Below are 16,660 nucleotides of genomic sequence, written 5' to 3'. Positions count from 1 at the left end.
GATGGCAGACTGAATGCCTTTAATCTCACTCAACATACTTTAACCAATAATGGGAAATTTCTACTCTGTACGGGCCAAAGAATTTGTGGCAATCACTTTCTGCTATCACAAGGACAAAAGTAATGTTTAGGCTCATACAACAAAATATAATCACCATGGAATAATCCATGGCTATGAGAACATGGGAAACTCATTGATAGAGACTTACGTGAGCAGGTTTTCTGATCTTCATTCAATGTAAAACCTAGGCGACACCTGCAGTAATAGGATGTTGCTGTGCTCACACATATGTGCTCACAGTCATGGTTTCCAATAGCACACATATTCTCACCTGAAATATTTCATTAAATAACTGTGTCATATCTATAAAAATGGACAAAGGAAAACACTCTAGTATTCATTGTTCTATTTTAATTTTGTCTTAACCTTCAAGTTTTTCCTTTTTTGACTCAGCTATCGTTTATCTGTCTTTAGCTGACTCAATGATAAATTTTGATTGGTAGTGTTTCGGAGAAGTACCTTAGAATGCATTAGTGCATCAGAGATGTTATATTAATGCAGGTTGTGGCTCTGGTTCATTGTGGGTCTCCTGCTGGATATACAAACTTCCTAAAATCACTCAGAAATACCCATTTACACCTTGGTCTGCTGTTTTAATGATTTCCTCCCATACACAAGATCAATTAGGACTTATATTGAGAACTCCTACTGGAATAAAAATGCTAACATGCAAGCATGTACCCTCAAATGATAGACTAGCATTTTTACGAAAAAATTTAGGTGAATTTCAACAGTAACAATGAGGCATAGAGCAAAACACTTTGATATTAATATTTGCTGGGACTGTTAAGTGACCTGTGAAAGTTTACTTAAACAACATGATAATAGTAAGTCACTTACGTGAGCATGTTTTCTGATCCTCATTCAATGTAAAACCTGGATGACACCTGCAGTAATAAGATGTTGCTGTGCTCACACATATTTGTTCACAGTCATGGTTTCCAGCTGCGCACATGTCCTCACCTGAAATGTTTCATTTAGTAATTATATTGCATCTACAAAGATTGGTGAAGGAAACAATCTGGCATTTGTTGTTGTATTTTAGTTGTAGCAAAAATCAAAACAAAAGGACTAACATTGCACATCAAATGTTATTAGGAGTATTTCAGGTGAGTAATGTAAGAAAATTGACAATTGGTGCTCTAAAAAAGTGGTGATAGGCATTCTTAGAGATTATGTGTGTGCTTCAGTTGCCGGCTGGGACTCATCCGAAGATATGTGAACCAATTATGCACTGCTTGGCTGGAGATAAATTAAGCTGTTCATCTTCGCCTCATTCTTCAACATGTTCCTTTATGACTCAGCTGTTGCTTACCTGTCCTCAGATGACACAAAGACAAATTTTGTTTGACAATGCTCCTGAGAGGTGCCTTGGGATGTATTAGTGTGTCACAGGTGCTATATTAATACAAGTTATGGTTCAATGTGGGTATTGTGCAGGTTACATTAACTTCCCAAAAATCACTCAAAAATGCCTCTTTCCACCTTGATGCATAATTTTAATGATTTCCTCTCATAGATTAGTGCAATTAGGGCTTATGATGAGAACTCTTAATGAAATAAATATCCTAAATTGGACACATGTACCTTGGAGTAATAGATTAACATTTTTATGAACACATTTGTTGATATTTAACAGTAGCAATGAAGCATAGAGCAAAACACTTTGTTATTAATATTTGCTGGAACTGTGAAGTTACCTGTGAAAGTTTAGATAAACAACATGATAATGATAAGTGACTTACGTGAGCAAGTTTTCTGATCCTCATTCAAAATAAAACCTGGACGACACCTGCAGTAAGAGGATGTTGCTGTGCTCACACATATTTGCTCACAGTCATGGTTCCCAGCAGCACACATGTCCTCGCCTGAAATATTTCATGACATTAATTTTATCTTAACCACACAAAATGATGAAGAAAAACACGTGAGCATTCATTGTTTTGTCTTCAGGGAAGCAAACACCAGGGCCTAAAACATCGCCTATAAAATATTTTATTATGTCAGATGTATGAGCAAATCTTTAGTTATTATTTTAAAAAGGTGGTTGTAGACTTTCTCAGAAATCATTGGTAAAACTGATTTGCTTGTCAGACTGTATCAGAGAGCATCTACAACTCAATTTGCATCTGATTTCCTCACGAGCATTGAAGTGACATTAGCAGACCATCATCAAGGTGTGCAGGTGAAGTGGTGATTGTGTGTTACTGATCATTCAGGACGTCCAAGTTGCTATTGCAATATGCACCTTCAGATGTACCAACTGCTCGCCAGGCTTCATCTAATTGAATTAAATACATAGTTACGGACATACGTACTCATGAAAGATTTATGAACAGTTCTGTGAATTAATTTAGTTTGTTTACAACATGAACAATGTGAAGAAACAACACATTAGTGGTGATAATGGGAACTGCAGATGCTGGAGAATCCAAGATAATGAAATGTGAGGCTGGATGAACACAGCAGGCCCAGCAGCATCTCAGGAGCACAAAAGCTGACTTTTCGGGCCTAGACCCTCTAGGCCCGAAACGTCAGCTTTTGTGCTCCTGAGATGCTGCTGGGCCTGCTGTGTTCATCCAGCCTCACATTTCAACACATTAGTGGTGTTTGACTTACGTGAGCAGGTTTTCTGATCTTCATTCAATGTAAAACCTGGACGACACCTGCAGTAATAGGATGTTGCTGTGCTCACACATATGTGCTCACAGTCATGGTCTCCAATAGCACACATATTCTCACCTGAAATATTTCATTAAATAACTGTGTCATATCTATAAAAATGGACAAAGGAAAACACTCTAGTATTCATTGTTCTATTTTAATTTTGTCTTAACCTTCAAGTTTTTCCTTTTTTGACTCAGCTATCGTTTATCTGTCTTTAGCTGACTCAATGATAAATTTTGATTGGTAGTGTTTCGGAGAAGTACCTTAGAATGCATTAGTGCATCAGAGATGTTATATTAATGCAGGTTGTTGCTCTGGTTCATTGTGGGTCTTCTGCTGGATATACGAACTTCCTAATATCACTCAGAAATACCCATTTACACCTTGGTCTGCTGTTTTAATGATTTCCTCCCATACACAAGATCAATTAGGACTTATATTGAGAACTCCTACTGGAATAAAAATGCTAACATGCAAGCATGTACCCTCAAATGATAGGCTAGCATTTTTACGAAAAAATTTAGGTGAATTTCAACAGTAACAATGAGGCATAGAGCAAAACACTTTGATATTAATATTTGCTGGGACTGTTAAGTGACCTGTGAAAGTTTACTTAAACAACATGATAATAGTAAGTCACTTACGTGAGCATGTTTTCTGATCCTCATTCAATGTAAAACCTGGATGACACCTGCAGTAATAAGATGTTGCTGTGCTCACACATATTTGTTCACAGTCATGGTTTCCAGCTGCGCACATGTCCTCACCTGAAATGTTTCATTTAATAATTATATTGCATCTACAAAAATTGGTGAAGGATACAAATTTAAAATTAATTGCTGTATTTTAACAGAATGTTAAGATATTTCCTGTAAAACTATTATAAATAATTATTGTGGATAAAGTGAGAAAATCTACAGTTAATGTCCTGAGAGGTAGGTGGGCATCAAAAGATTTATTGGTACAACTGAGTTGTCAGCTGGGAATGGGGTCAGAGTTAACAATGTAGATTGTAAACTACATGGTTTACAATCTACTGTGTACTGTTAGACTTTAGTGTATTACACCTCTCCATCTTTCTCCCCTCCTTGAGTCACTCGGTTTCAAATACCAGCCATACATCCTTCTTCATCTCGATGACAAGTCATTTTGACAATGCTCCCAACAAGTGTAAGTATTTATATATAAACAAATATAAATGTGGCTTGTTGGTAAAGTGGATAACGTGCTAGATCTGTGACTATCTAACGTCATCTGAACATGTTTATTTTGAAGTTGAAGGGTTTGTATCATTGTTTCCTGTCATGCACTGAAAGACAATTGAGATTTTCACTGAAATAATATTGAAAGAGAGTACCCACGTTGGAATAATGTATCTATGTGTGATTTATTACCTGTTTTGACTTTCAATATTGCAACAAAAGCAAATAAAATAATGAATCTGAGTGTAAGTTACCTGGGCAGCAAACAATCAGAGTAAATGGGTTCTGAAACTTCTGAATATCATTCAGAATTAAGTGAAAGTTCATCTACAAATAGAAGTACTGTTTGCATTAGAATTCAGAATAGCAATTCCAATATTTAGTTTCAATCCCTGAATTAGTTGATTCCAATATCCAGACTGATGCAGCCATTCAGAAAACACAGGGCTGAATCGTAGCTTTTCTTTGGCTAAGCCTGAGTTTCATTGTGTTTTTATTTGGAAGGTTTGTTCTTGCAAGGCCTGACAAAGTCACTGGTTGCATATGGCCAAATGCACTTCCTAGATAACCCACCACGGCTTTATGGCATCTCTAATGTCCGATTTCCACCCCATCTTACCACATGCCTTTTCTGAGATGACTTATCGCTCAAAGGCCATCCTGAATTCACCAACAGCCCATTTGCCAAACCATCTTTGAAAGCTCACTGTGCACCCCCAAAAAGCACTGTCAGAACCGAGCCACCCTGCATGACTCCTGGCCTTTGCCCTGCACATGGCAGTCAGGGGGAAATGGGTGTCCCAGTTTGTGCACAGGGTCCAGGAAGTTCTGGGACACAGAATGGTGCTGACATGGGGCTTTCTCCTCCCCCATGTCTAGCTGTGGAGGTGACAACGTCAGACCATGCCAGGCTGGTCCAAGGTTGTAATCTGGGTTAAAGCAGTCTCAGTCTCAGAATGCACAGCACTGTAGGAAGAAGCTCAATGTCCACTTCCACTCTGCCAGGGTAAGTTCTTTATGGTGCCTCACAGTCACTCTATCTCTGCTGCTGAAATTACTTGCCATCAAGGCTCGAGTTCTACCACTCGCAATAATGCCTGGAACACTTTCCCCGTTCACTCTCACCCAGCCCAAGACCCCGACATTACTAGCCATGCATTAGCGCTGCCTACTCACTCACTCAGGATGCCTCCCCAACTGGACCAAAAGCAATAGCTGTGCCATCTACTTTCATCTCCTGTAATATCAGCCTCTCTTTCATTGCAGGAGAGAAGCAGCAACATTGGAGCTAAAAGAGCCAAGACAGTGGTGATCTGCCATCATGTCGCTCTTCACACTTTATGAGGACAAGATCTTTTATCTGACCACCCTGAGCTGGACATTAACTGGTGTCAGAGGCTGCCACAATTTACTGTGCCAGGAACCCCTGATGAAGACCGTCCCCCTTGATTTGACTGAGGCTTGTTGCTAATTGTGACAAGTTAATCTAAAAAGAACCAAAGAACTGCGGATGCTGGAAATCAGAAACAGAAACAGAAACAGAAATTGCTGGAGAAACTCAACAGGTCTGGCAATATCTGTGGAGAAAAAGCAGCATTAACATTTCAGGTTCAGTGGCCCATCTTCACTACTTCCTGGTTTTTGTATCAGCTCTATGGGAATCAGTAAGACTGCAGTAATGTAAGCCTGAAAAGTCTGGCTAAGGGGACAAAGCACAAAAAGGGAAGGGAAGGCAATACAACACTGGGGCACTGACAGCATCCAGGTAAACTCAGAGTGAGTGTGCACTATACAGCCAGCAAAGAGCCTAAGATTAAACCTGGGTTAGTCCCTGAGCTGGGTGTGTGTCCCTGAACTCACAGTGCCTTTGCTGCAACACAAGGTGCGGGTATTGTAGTGGAGGAGCACCTCATAATTTGAATGGAGATGTGCCATGAGCATTCTTAGAGGTTGGCACACCACTGTGGACATGGGGTGCATGCGGCTGGTGGCAATGGAAGGTGTGCTGAGATATTGGTGTCCAGTTTCTGACATGGAGGCCACTAGCAGAAAGTGGCAAGCTGGAGCAGCCAGGGACCTGCTCTGATTTTCCTGTTGTTATTTTCCTCGGTTTCTAGCTTGTTTGATAAGTTTGGTAAAATGGGAAGCTAACTATTAATGAGGTGAGTTTGAGCTTTAACAAGGCATTTCACAAGCAATCATTTTCATCAATTGGCAACTTACTGCTGTCTCGAGAGGATCCAGCCATGCTGCTTGTGAACAGCATAAAAGTTGGCATGAGTTTGTCCCAAAGCTAAGTTGGACATTGGTGTGCTTGTTGCCTGAAGCTACCACACATGTTGCATTACTCATAAAATCAGACACCGATTAGATTCATCACATAGACTTATTATTATTTGTGGCTGTGATAAATTGAAATACCTTTCAAAGATCAGAAGACAACACACTAATGATAAGTCACTTACGTGAGCAGGTTTTCTGATCTTCATTCAATGTAAAACCTGGACGACACCTGCAGTAATAGGATGTTGCTGTGCTCACACATATGTGCTCACAGTCATGGTCTCCAATAGCACACATATTCTCACCTGAAACATTTCAATAAAGTTAATATATCCTATTCATTAAAAATTAGTGAAAAGAAAGCAGCCGAAAATTATTTTACTGGAAAATAAAATTGCAACATCAATTTAGACATTGCCCAGAACAAAATACCTCATTAGTAATATTTCACATGGCAATATGAGCTAGGCTACAATTACTGCTCTGAGAAAGTGGTGATGGATCTTCTGAAGAGATTAGCCGTAAAACTGAGGTACTCGCTTTGTTATTTCAGATGGTATTTACATGTATTGGTTAACATGATTTAACTGAGGTCCATACGACACTTTTCTCCTCTAAAATCATAAAATTTGGCTTCCAGTGGACTATTCTAATATTTCTTCATGTTGCTCAATAAACTTTAAATGTTAATGCTCATGTGAAACACGTTGTGACATATTGTCATGTTACAGGTGCTACATAAATACAGGTTGCTGCTGTATGTGAGTGCTATGCTGAGTATGTGACCCTCATAATGATACCTAGAGCTGATTGATATCTTTCACTTTGAAGGATTTGATTCACAATTTCATAGAATAGAATCCCTACAGTGTGGGAGCAGGTCATTTGTCCACATTTTTGGGCAAGGGGTCTTTGATTTTGGCCATATTCACCCTAATTGATGTGCATAAGAATTAATATCTGTCTGCCCCACCCCCACCTTATTGAAACAATTTCTGCATTGTTCCCATCTCACCAAACTGCTACCAGTGAGCTCTATGTATGACAGGAAATACAGGCACATTGCTGCATACTAGGTGCAGCAGGTACCCTGCTCCTCTTAAAGAAGACCTCAGCTTAAAGCTAAGTTGGAATAAAAATGATTGCTGCAATTGAAATACTTGTAGACTTAAAACAAGGGCAGCTAAATTGTTGTTAAAGGGGGTGAAGGATTAGAGGATAAAAGAGCTAATAATGATAGGGGTAAATGACCTAATGCAGCAAGTTACTAAGATCTACAAAACACAGCCAGAGAGAATGGTGGAGGCCAGCAAAATCCTGGCCTGCTGTGGGGAATTGGATAAGCATCAGAAGAAAAATCATTTGCATGGCTACAAGGGGAGGGTCTCCTGCTGTGCTGTAACCATTCTCTGATGCTGTGAAATATTATGAGAGGAGAATAAAAGTTAGAAAACAAAGCAGCACGGGCACAGAACATCAAACAAACTGATCAGAATATTAGAGAACTGGTTAAAGGAGTTATTGGGTTCACCTGCCTTTATAACAAAATCTATATTCAGAACGTCAGAATGCATTTTGCTTTATCCTCGCACATTGTAGGTGTTGCACCTGCTGGGTCTAAACAGAGTGTAATCACAATGGAACTATGTTTCTGCTACCCACTGATGTATTTCAGAGCAGTTACAAACTGGCTTCTTTAGGAAGTCTGGTTTAAATCAATTCCATGCTGACAGATATGGTGCTGATGGCATTAATGGTGTAGGTGGGCAAGAGGAGAACTTCGTCTTGGGAGCTCAGCAACCCACAAGAATGCTCTCAGAGAGGACAGAGAGCAGTTAGCTGGGAAAACTAACTACAAGAGTTTGTAGTTAAGGATCTGGAAGCAAGATAAGCACCACGGTGGCTCAGTGGTTAGCTCTGCTGCCTCACAGCGCCAGGGACCTGGGTTTGATTCCATCTTTGGGCGACTGTCTGTGTGGAGTTCGCACATTCTCCCCGTGCCTGTGTGGGTTTTCTCTGGGCACTGTGGTTTCGTCCCACTGCCCAAAGATATGCAGGTTAGGTGGATTGATCATGGGAAATGACGGATTACAGGGATAGGTAGGCAGGGACGGTCTGGGTGGGACGAGTCAGTGTTGATGTAGTGAGCTGAGTGGCCTGCTTCCATAGTGTAGGGATTCTCATGTGAATTATTAAGGTTATGTGATACCTTCCAACTACAGTGCCAGTAATCTCTCATAGTGTTCAATGCACCACATCCCCATCACCGGTTCCTGGAACTCAGGTCTCAGATATTCTTAGACACGTAGTAATGTTCCTAGCCTCACACCCACCTCTCATAGCTGCCATATGGCTCCTGCTCTTTATCTTTATGGCCATACCATCCAAACAAAATGTTTGACATTCTGCCCCTTCTCTTGAAGGATAAGGTAACAAAAGGGTGCAGGAGTAGAGCACGTAGAGGGCAAAGATATTTGCATCTCTTAAATACAGATGGCTCTCTGCATTGTAGAATCTATTGTGATGGCACCCATAGAATCTAATGTCACTGACAACTTTGAGGATGATAATTGCATCTTGCCAGCCATCTGCTCTTTTTAACTGAAAGCAAATCTTAATCCTGCTTTCTGGCGTGATAGGCAAGCTCCTAACAGGGTGACACAGGATCACTTGCTTCCCACCCATTAACCATTCCATTTGCCCCTTTTGAATTTATACTTTCAGAGACACCTAAGAATTGACATCTGACCAATGACAGTACATCCAGAGGAACAAGATAAAGCAATATCACAGCATTAATGCAGAGGCCCTTTCACATGCTCCATTACTGCATCTATCACCAGCTCAAAGCATGGTGCTGCACTTACTTTGGACGTGAGAGGGATCAACTCATGGCATGCCATGGTATGAGTGAGCTACAACATTGCCAGAAGGAAATGTCAATTCATATTGGACTTGAAACATTAACTTTTTCTCTCTCTAAAAGGAAGTTGTTGGATCTGCAGGATTTCCAGGACTTTTTGTCTTTACTTCAGATCTCCAGCATCTGTAGTATTTTGCTTTTATGAAATATCTGTCATTCGACAGAGGGTAAAGAAGATGTCAGATGAGCATGTCAATGAGGCTGCGACACAGGATAGTGCTGGAGAACACGCACATTAAAAGTTTGGATACATTGTCTGGCCTGTGAAGAGACATGAAGCAGAATTGCTCCAATATGATAGAGAGCATGGTGTAAAACCTGCCCTCTTTACAGCCTCTAATCCATCTCTCTGTCATGTCACAGACCCAGAAGCACTCTACGTGCTGTCCAAGTACCTGCTGGAGCTTTCGTGTGGACAAGTTGCCTATTCCACTGATATCTGATACTGTGCAAAATATACTAAAACTCCCAAACTGCCTCCAGTCCTTCCAGATAACTTCTCATGGAAAGAATTTCCAAATATTTAGCTCACCTCTAATCAGGGTGCCTGACTCTCTAAGTAATGCTGCTGTGCAGCCCATCTTGCTGTTTCTTGCATTTTCTTTCAGAACTAGACAATGCAAATGTTGCCAGCACCTGCTTTGTCCAAGATCAGAGATCCAGTCTCACAATGAGCAGGTTGGGTTGTGTAATGAAATGATGGCCTGGTGAAGGCAACAACCTGAAACTAAATCATTGAAGCAAAGTCTATAGAGAGCAAGCCAAGGTACTAGCTACTTCTGGAGAAACAAGAAAGGTCTGTCGAGGAGTGCTAGAAGTGACACTGTATGCATACAATTTTCACCCAAAAAGACTGAATATTTTGATTAATGTTATCTACAACTGACTACATTTTTGCAGGTAAACCATGTCCATTTGAATATAATAAACCCTTTGAGGTAAGTGACTTACGTGAGCAGGTTTTCTGGTCCTCATTCAATATAAAACCTGGACGACACTTGCAGGAATAGCCAGTTGTGGTGTTTATACATAGTTGCTCACAATCATGGTTTCCAATGGCACACACATTCACACCTGAAATGTTTCATTCAAGTTGACATATCTTATTCATAAACATCTTTAAATTCATTGATTTACCTTATTGGCAGCAATAATAACAAATAAAAGTGTTAACAGTTACCATTTGATATTTTATTAAAAATATTTTAGACGGATAATGTGATCAGCCATGTGAAAATGGTGATAAACTTCTTGGATATTACTTAACAGCACTAGATTAATCAAAGGCAAAGAAACCATTCAAAGAGTCTGAAATTAGCATGAAAACAAATCTAATCCTTTACACTTAGTGATCTTATTCCTACTTTGGAGCGTTAAATAACTTAAAGGATTGATCTAAAAATACATTGGGCTGACTTTTATTAGTGATGCTGAAGTGCCACCATTGAATTGAAAGCAGGAGCTGAACCGCTTTTATGGTGATGACCATTGCTGAGGCAGCATGGCCAAGGAGATGGTAAGGTTGCCCTCAATGATAGGCCTGTTTGGAGAAAACTGAAACCCGATGGGGAAAGATGTTGGAGGTGCTCATTAATCTCAGGTGGCATCACTGTTGTGCGGGCAGCCATTTGGACCAGGGGGGGCCAATAAAAGATGAGTTGTGCTGATATTTGTAAGCCCTGGGAGTCACCTGGGTTTATCTGGCAATCAGAGGCAGGAAATGACCCTTAATGAGTCTCTGATGTAGTTCAATTGGCCTCTCAGTGGGTGTTAAATCACCAGCTTTCCCACCACTGGCAACGTGGCAGCGCAGCAAGAAGATGGTGTTCCCTCTTCCTGATGCATTCACCATCATTTTGCCAGCAATGTCACAAACCAGGCTGTCATCAATGGGCATGGAAAATTCAAACAATTTTCCTTCCTTGGGCAATCCATTCAATATGCTTCTAGTGTGTAACCTATCAGATTAATTTGTTTACCAGTACCTAACACTCATAATGCAAGGTTCTAAAACCTTGCAAGAACTGTGAAAGAACATTTGTTAACTATTTTTCATATCCTAAGTGCTAAGGCAATATTCAGGTTCCTTCCACCTACAACCAAGTCCAAACTGACAGAATCACCCTGTCCTTTAAAACACACAAGCCCCTGAGGGTTAGTGACTTACGTGAGCAGGTTTTCTGGTCTTCATTCAGTGTAAAACCTGGACGACACCTGCAGTAATATGATCTCGCTGTGCTCACACATACTTGCTGACAGTCATGGTTACCAACAGCGCAGAAATCCACACCTGCAACACGTTCTTTTTTTAAAAAAAGGCTATGACAGCCACTTTAGATGGAAATAGACCATTTATTAAGAGCACAAGTGATATAATTTAATTTCTTAATGGCATATCAACAAGTTATGTAACTTATGAAACTAGATATTATGTCGCCTATTCTAGTGATTCTTTATCTTATGTGGTAGATGTTTTAACCGGGACACTTGGAGCAATAAACTGTATCAAACACTGTATACTTGAATTATGATACCTGCAAGCCCCCTTGTTTGGGCTCAGCATAAACATGTGATAATGTAATCTCATCACTTTGCCTTTATTTGGACAAACAACGCAGCAATATTTTATCTCAAAGGACAAAGATTTCACAGACATGATGAGCTAAATGGCCTCTTTCTGTGTCGTAATTTTTTAATATTTTTATGGATATTCAATGGGAACAGCATTTAAAAATTGCTAAAATGGCAAATATAAGTTTTCACTTATTTGTATTGCCCATTCAATTTTTTGCAAGATTATTTGGAATTTACATTTAATCATTTATAATTTAATAACCTTTGTTCTTTCTCCTTTTATTGTCTTTTATTTGTACATGGCATGCGAATATCATTTTCACAGCCATCATTGACGGTCCAGCCCTCTTTGCTTTGGTGAGAGTGGTGAGCTGTCTTCATGAGCTGTAGCTGCTCATGTTCTGCAGATACACCCAGGGAGACATTACAACCAAGAACAAAGAAAATTACAGCACAAGAACAGGCCCTTCGGCCCTCCATGCCCGCGCTGAGCGTGATCCTCTGTGTAAGCCTACCATCTATTTTCTAAGGTCTGTATCCCTTTGTTCCCCGCCCATCCATGTACCTGTCCAGATACATCTTAAAAGACACTGACGAGTCTGCATCTACCACCTCCGCTGGCATCGTGCTCCAGGCACCCACCACCCTCTGTGTAAAGAACTTTCCACGCATATCTCTCTTAAACTTTCCTCCTCTCACTTTGAACTCATGACCCCTAGTAATTGAGTCCCCCACTCTGCGAAAAAGCTTCTTGCTATCCACCTTGCCTAACAAGATTACGGGAGGGTTTCTGGGATTTTCGTCCAGTGAAAGTGACAGAATGGCAATATTGTTCCAAATCAGAATAGTGTGTGACTTGGAGGAGAAATCGTTTATAATTGAGTTCAAATTCATCTACCGTCCTTGACCTTTCAAGGCAAGGGCTGTCCAACCTATTCACTTGGGGTCCACATTTCTCTTATTTGTGCAAGGGAGCAATGACAATGCTTCAAAGGGGTAACATTTGGCACAACAGTAAACTTAAAAATTTGGGGCAAATAAGCAATTCCAAAGCAACGGATTGATAATTCAATGAGAAATTAATAAGGTTCGCATCTAAAATGTGCCAACGCAAGGCTAACCAGTAAAACTGTTTCTTGCCTTTCTGATTAAATAGTAGTACTAGAGTCTGGGCTCCATGTCCTGGCTTTCAGACATAGGGGTGCAGACCAGGGCTGAGCAGGGAGGGGCTGAATAGGCTGAGGCTATTTTCCCTGGAGCATCAGAGGCTGAGTGACCTTATAGAGGTTTACAAAATCATGAAGGGTATGGATAGGTGAATAGGTATGGTCTCTTCCTCGGGATAGGGGAGTCCAAAACTACAGGGCATAGGTTTAAGATGAGAGGGAAGAGGTATGAAAGAGGCTTAAGGGGCAACTTTTTCACGCAGAGGGTGGTGCATATGTAGAATGAGCTGCCAGAGAAAGTGGTGAAGGCTGGTACAATTACAACATTTAAAAGGGGTCTGGATGGGTATCTGAACAGAAAGGGTTTAAAGGGATAAGGGCCAAATGCTGGCAAATGGGTCTAGATTCATATAGGATATTTGGTTGAAATGTGTGAGTTCGGCCAAAGGGTCTATTTCCATGCTGTACATCTCTATGACTCTACGACTCTATCTGGTGGATCACTGCTGTTGTGCAGAGTGTGAGCCGGCCTCAGCAGAATACAGAGAAAAGTGGAAGAAGGAAGTAGGCTGCCTGATTGGGCTGGAGGTGGAAGGTGGCTAGGTTCCCATCTGCATTTCTCCATCACCAAACCTGCCAGGCAATGTGACTGAACTCAACGAGAGGTTGACCCCTGGTAAAGTCTGCAAAGTGGTGAAGCCTTAGCGCTGTGCCATCCTGCTTCATTTTGTTGGCTGGGAAATTGTTTTAGCTACTTTTTAAAAAAATGATCATGAGACCAACTATCCTCTATTTTAAGGAATTGTCCGTTTTTTGACTGTAATTTCACTTCCCATAACAGATTACTTTTGTCCCTTGTTTCGAGGAGTGCCTGTGGGAGACTGAGCCTGGGCATTCCCTCTTACTTTCCTCTTACCTTTGAATCTGGCTTTGGGGATTCATCAACTTGACATCGCAGTAAAGAAAAGTGAAAAGCAGAAGGTCTTATTCCGTAAAGTCAATTGGAGCTTTTAGAAACAATTTACATTCTACCAGCTCCAACATAAAGGTGAAATTCCTTCCCAGAAATCTACTATACATCCACCATATTACCATAATTACATAATATTTAGCATTTAATAACATAGGCCCAGTGAAAATCTACATTAAAATATTATGACTGAATTTCCTTGGAAATGCTGCCACTCCACTGTTGTAACTTTTGCACTGCAAACCTCATTGTAGTTTAATTTCTGATAATAAAATCATACCAGCTGAGAGCAATAGCAAATAATCTATGTAACAGGCTTGTGCTGATTCTTTGAAAGAGACGTCCAATTGTATTGCCCAGTTTTCTCTTCAATACCCTGTAAGTTAGACTTCCTCAAGTACAGGCAACTATGTACAAATGAATGAGGAGCAGGTGTAGACCACTCAACCTCCCAAACCATCATGTTATTGTAACCTTAAATCCATATTTCCACCTCCTCCAGCAAACCTGTCAATTCTTTAAAGACTCTGCTTCCACTATCTTTTCAGGACAAGGGTTCCACTTCCTATCTTTCTATGTTTATGTTTCAAAGACTCTTAGCTCTGTCTCAGTCCAGTTTGCCTAATCTCTGTTTTAAATGGTGACCATTGAATTAAAAGAAAATGACACTAGTTCTAGATTCCCTAATAACAGGAAACATCTCTCCACTTCTGCCTTTTCAACACTCCTCAAGTTTTTATATTGTTTCAATCAAGTCCACTCTTACTTTTCCAAACCCCAGCAGGTACAAATCTATTCTGCCCAATCTTTCATTATAAGACAGCCAGCTCATTCTGGGTATTATTCTAGTAAGCCTTTCATGAACTGCCACCCAACTCACTTACATCATTCCCTCACTACAATACTGTACACTGTACTTCAGACAGAATCTCCCTAACAATTGAAGCATCGCCTCATTAATATTTTATTCAATTTCCTCACAATAAATGATAGCATTCTATTAGCTTTAAAAATTCCTTGCTGTATGCCTAGCCAACTCCCTATTGCGTTTGATGCACTGGGACATCCAGATCTCTCAGCATCTCAGAGTTCTGAAATCTCTTTCCTTTTAGAGAAGATGCTTCCTTTTTATCCCTATTTTCATATTTTCCCACATTATACTCCACTCGCCACATCATTGCCCGCTCACTTAACCAGACAATATGTTTTTATAATCTCTTTGTTTGTGTCCCTTTTGTAACTTGGCTTCCTGCCCTCTTGTGTCATCAGTAAATTTGGTAACCATACCTTCCATCCCTTCATTTAATTGTTTATATAGTTGGTAAACAGTTAAAACATGGTTTCCTAAACTTTAGTCATTCCACTTTTTTGTGCTATTAATTGGTAACTAGCAGAGCCACCCAGCCAGCCTTTCTACTTTCCTAAAATGTCCTTTAACCTTCAATATTCAGGCTATAATCCATGTCATCCTGTAGCCATGTTTTTATAGTGGCCACCAGCTCGTACTTATTCATTTCTACTTCCCTCTTCGGTACCATTTATTTTGTCTCAAATGTAACCTGTATTCAGACATTGAGTTTTATCCCTTTTCACTCCTTATAAATTATATTCTAATGTGTTGGTTGACTCTTAAATTCATACTTTTATCACTTACGATCAGTAAATCATTTCTCATACTAATACCTTTCCCCTTTCCGTGAGTACCCTTTGATTTGCTCTTCCCAAATTTGATCCCGTTCCCCCACTGTACAGTTTTAAATCCTCTTTACTTCATTAGTCACATCATTGGCAACACATCAGCCCAGCCATGGTGTGGGTGGAAAGCACCCCATCAGTACAGATCCCACTTCCATCAGTTCTAGTCTAATAGCCCCTCTTCTCCCACTCCAATCTTTGAGCTATACATTCATCTCGCTGATCTGATTTGCCCTGATAGCCCAGATACATCTGTATTTGGTTCAGGTAATAATACAGAGATTACTAGCTTTGAGGTTCTGCTTCTGAATTTGCTGCTTAGCTCTGTCCTGCCCATGTCATTGTTACCCACATGAACCAAGATGACTGGATCCTTGCCCTTTCAATCTGATGCTCTTCTCTAGTTCTAAGCAGATATTGTGAACTCTAGCATCTAGCAGGCACCCTGCCATCTGGGCTCATGTTTGGTGCAGGGAAAAGTAACAATCCCCCTCAATACATTGTCCCCTCTTACCGCAACATTCACTCTCACTCACCCCTCTTAGGTAATCCCTGTACCGTGGTGCCAAAGTCACTTAGCTCATCTCCCCTGCAGCCTTCACTCTCATCCAGACACACTGAAATACATTTCAACCTGTTGGATCATTGCAAAGGCTGAGGGTCCAGAACTTTGACATTTCTCACTGTATTTGCCTCCACCACCCTTTTGCATTGATCTTGCCAAATCTTAACAAACCACTTTGTGAAAACATTTACCTCATTTCACTGTTAGTTATTTTTGTCAAATATATTCAATCTGGTTTCAAATCACCACTTACCATACTTCATAGTTTCCTTTATTTAAGATTCAGCACCCTCGTCTCCAAATCAATGACTTCACTCTCCATCTCGATAAAAATTCCATCATATTATGGTCACTCATCCCCAAGAGGTCTCACATAGTTAGGTTGGCGATAACCCCCTTCTTATTACACAGTGACAGTCTACGATAGCCTGCTCTCTCGTCCTTCTCAAATTGGCAGGCAGTAACTTGTGCAGTTTACAATGTATACTAATGATCTGGATGAAGGAACAAAATGTAACATCTCCAGGTTTGCAGATGATACCAAGTTGGGTAGGA

General features: G+C 40.4%; 1 protein-coding gene across 2 annotated transcripts in view; it reads right to left on the bottom strand.

The window, feature by feature from the left end:
• Positions 1–16,660, bottom strand: part of LOC125452686 (matrilin-3) — a 49,080-nt gene that overhangs the window by 17,837 nt on the left and 14,583 nt on the right. The window contains exons 3-10 of one of the 2 annotated variants that reach the window (XM_059645755.1): positions 11,303–11,437; positions 10,087–10,209; positions 6,395–6,517; positions 3,372–3,494; positions 2,680–2,802; positions 1,806–1,928; positions 901–1,023; positions 209–331 (exon numbers count right to left, since the gene is read on the bottom strand). In XM_059645755.1, coding sequence (XP_059501738.1) covers positions 209–331; positions 901–1,023; positions 1,806–1,928; positions 2,680–2,802; positions 3,372–3,494; positions 6,395–6,517; positions 10,087–10,209; positions 11,303–11,437 — 996 coding nt within the window. The remainder of the gene's footprint in view (positions 1–208; positions 332–900; positions 1,024–1,805; positions 1,929–2,679; positions 2,803–3,371; positions 3,495–6,394; positions 6,518–10,086; positions 10,210–11,302; positions 11,438–16,660) is intronic. The other variant, XM_059645756.1, reaches the window with a different exon arrangement.

This window comes from Stegostoma tigrinum, chromosome 4, assembly GCF_030684315.1.
Source record: "Stegostoma tigrinum isolate sSteTig4 chromosome 4, sSteTig4.hap1, whole genome shotgun sequence".
Classification (NCBI taxonomy): domain Eukaryota; kingdom Metazoa; phylum Chordata; class Chondrichthyes; order Orectolobiformes; family Stegostomatidae; genus Stegostoma; species Stegostoma tigrinum.
This window is presented reverse-complemented; position numbering and strand designations above follow the sequence as displayed.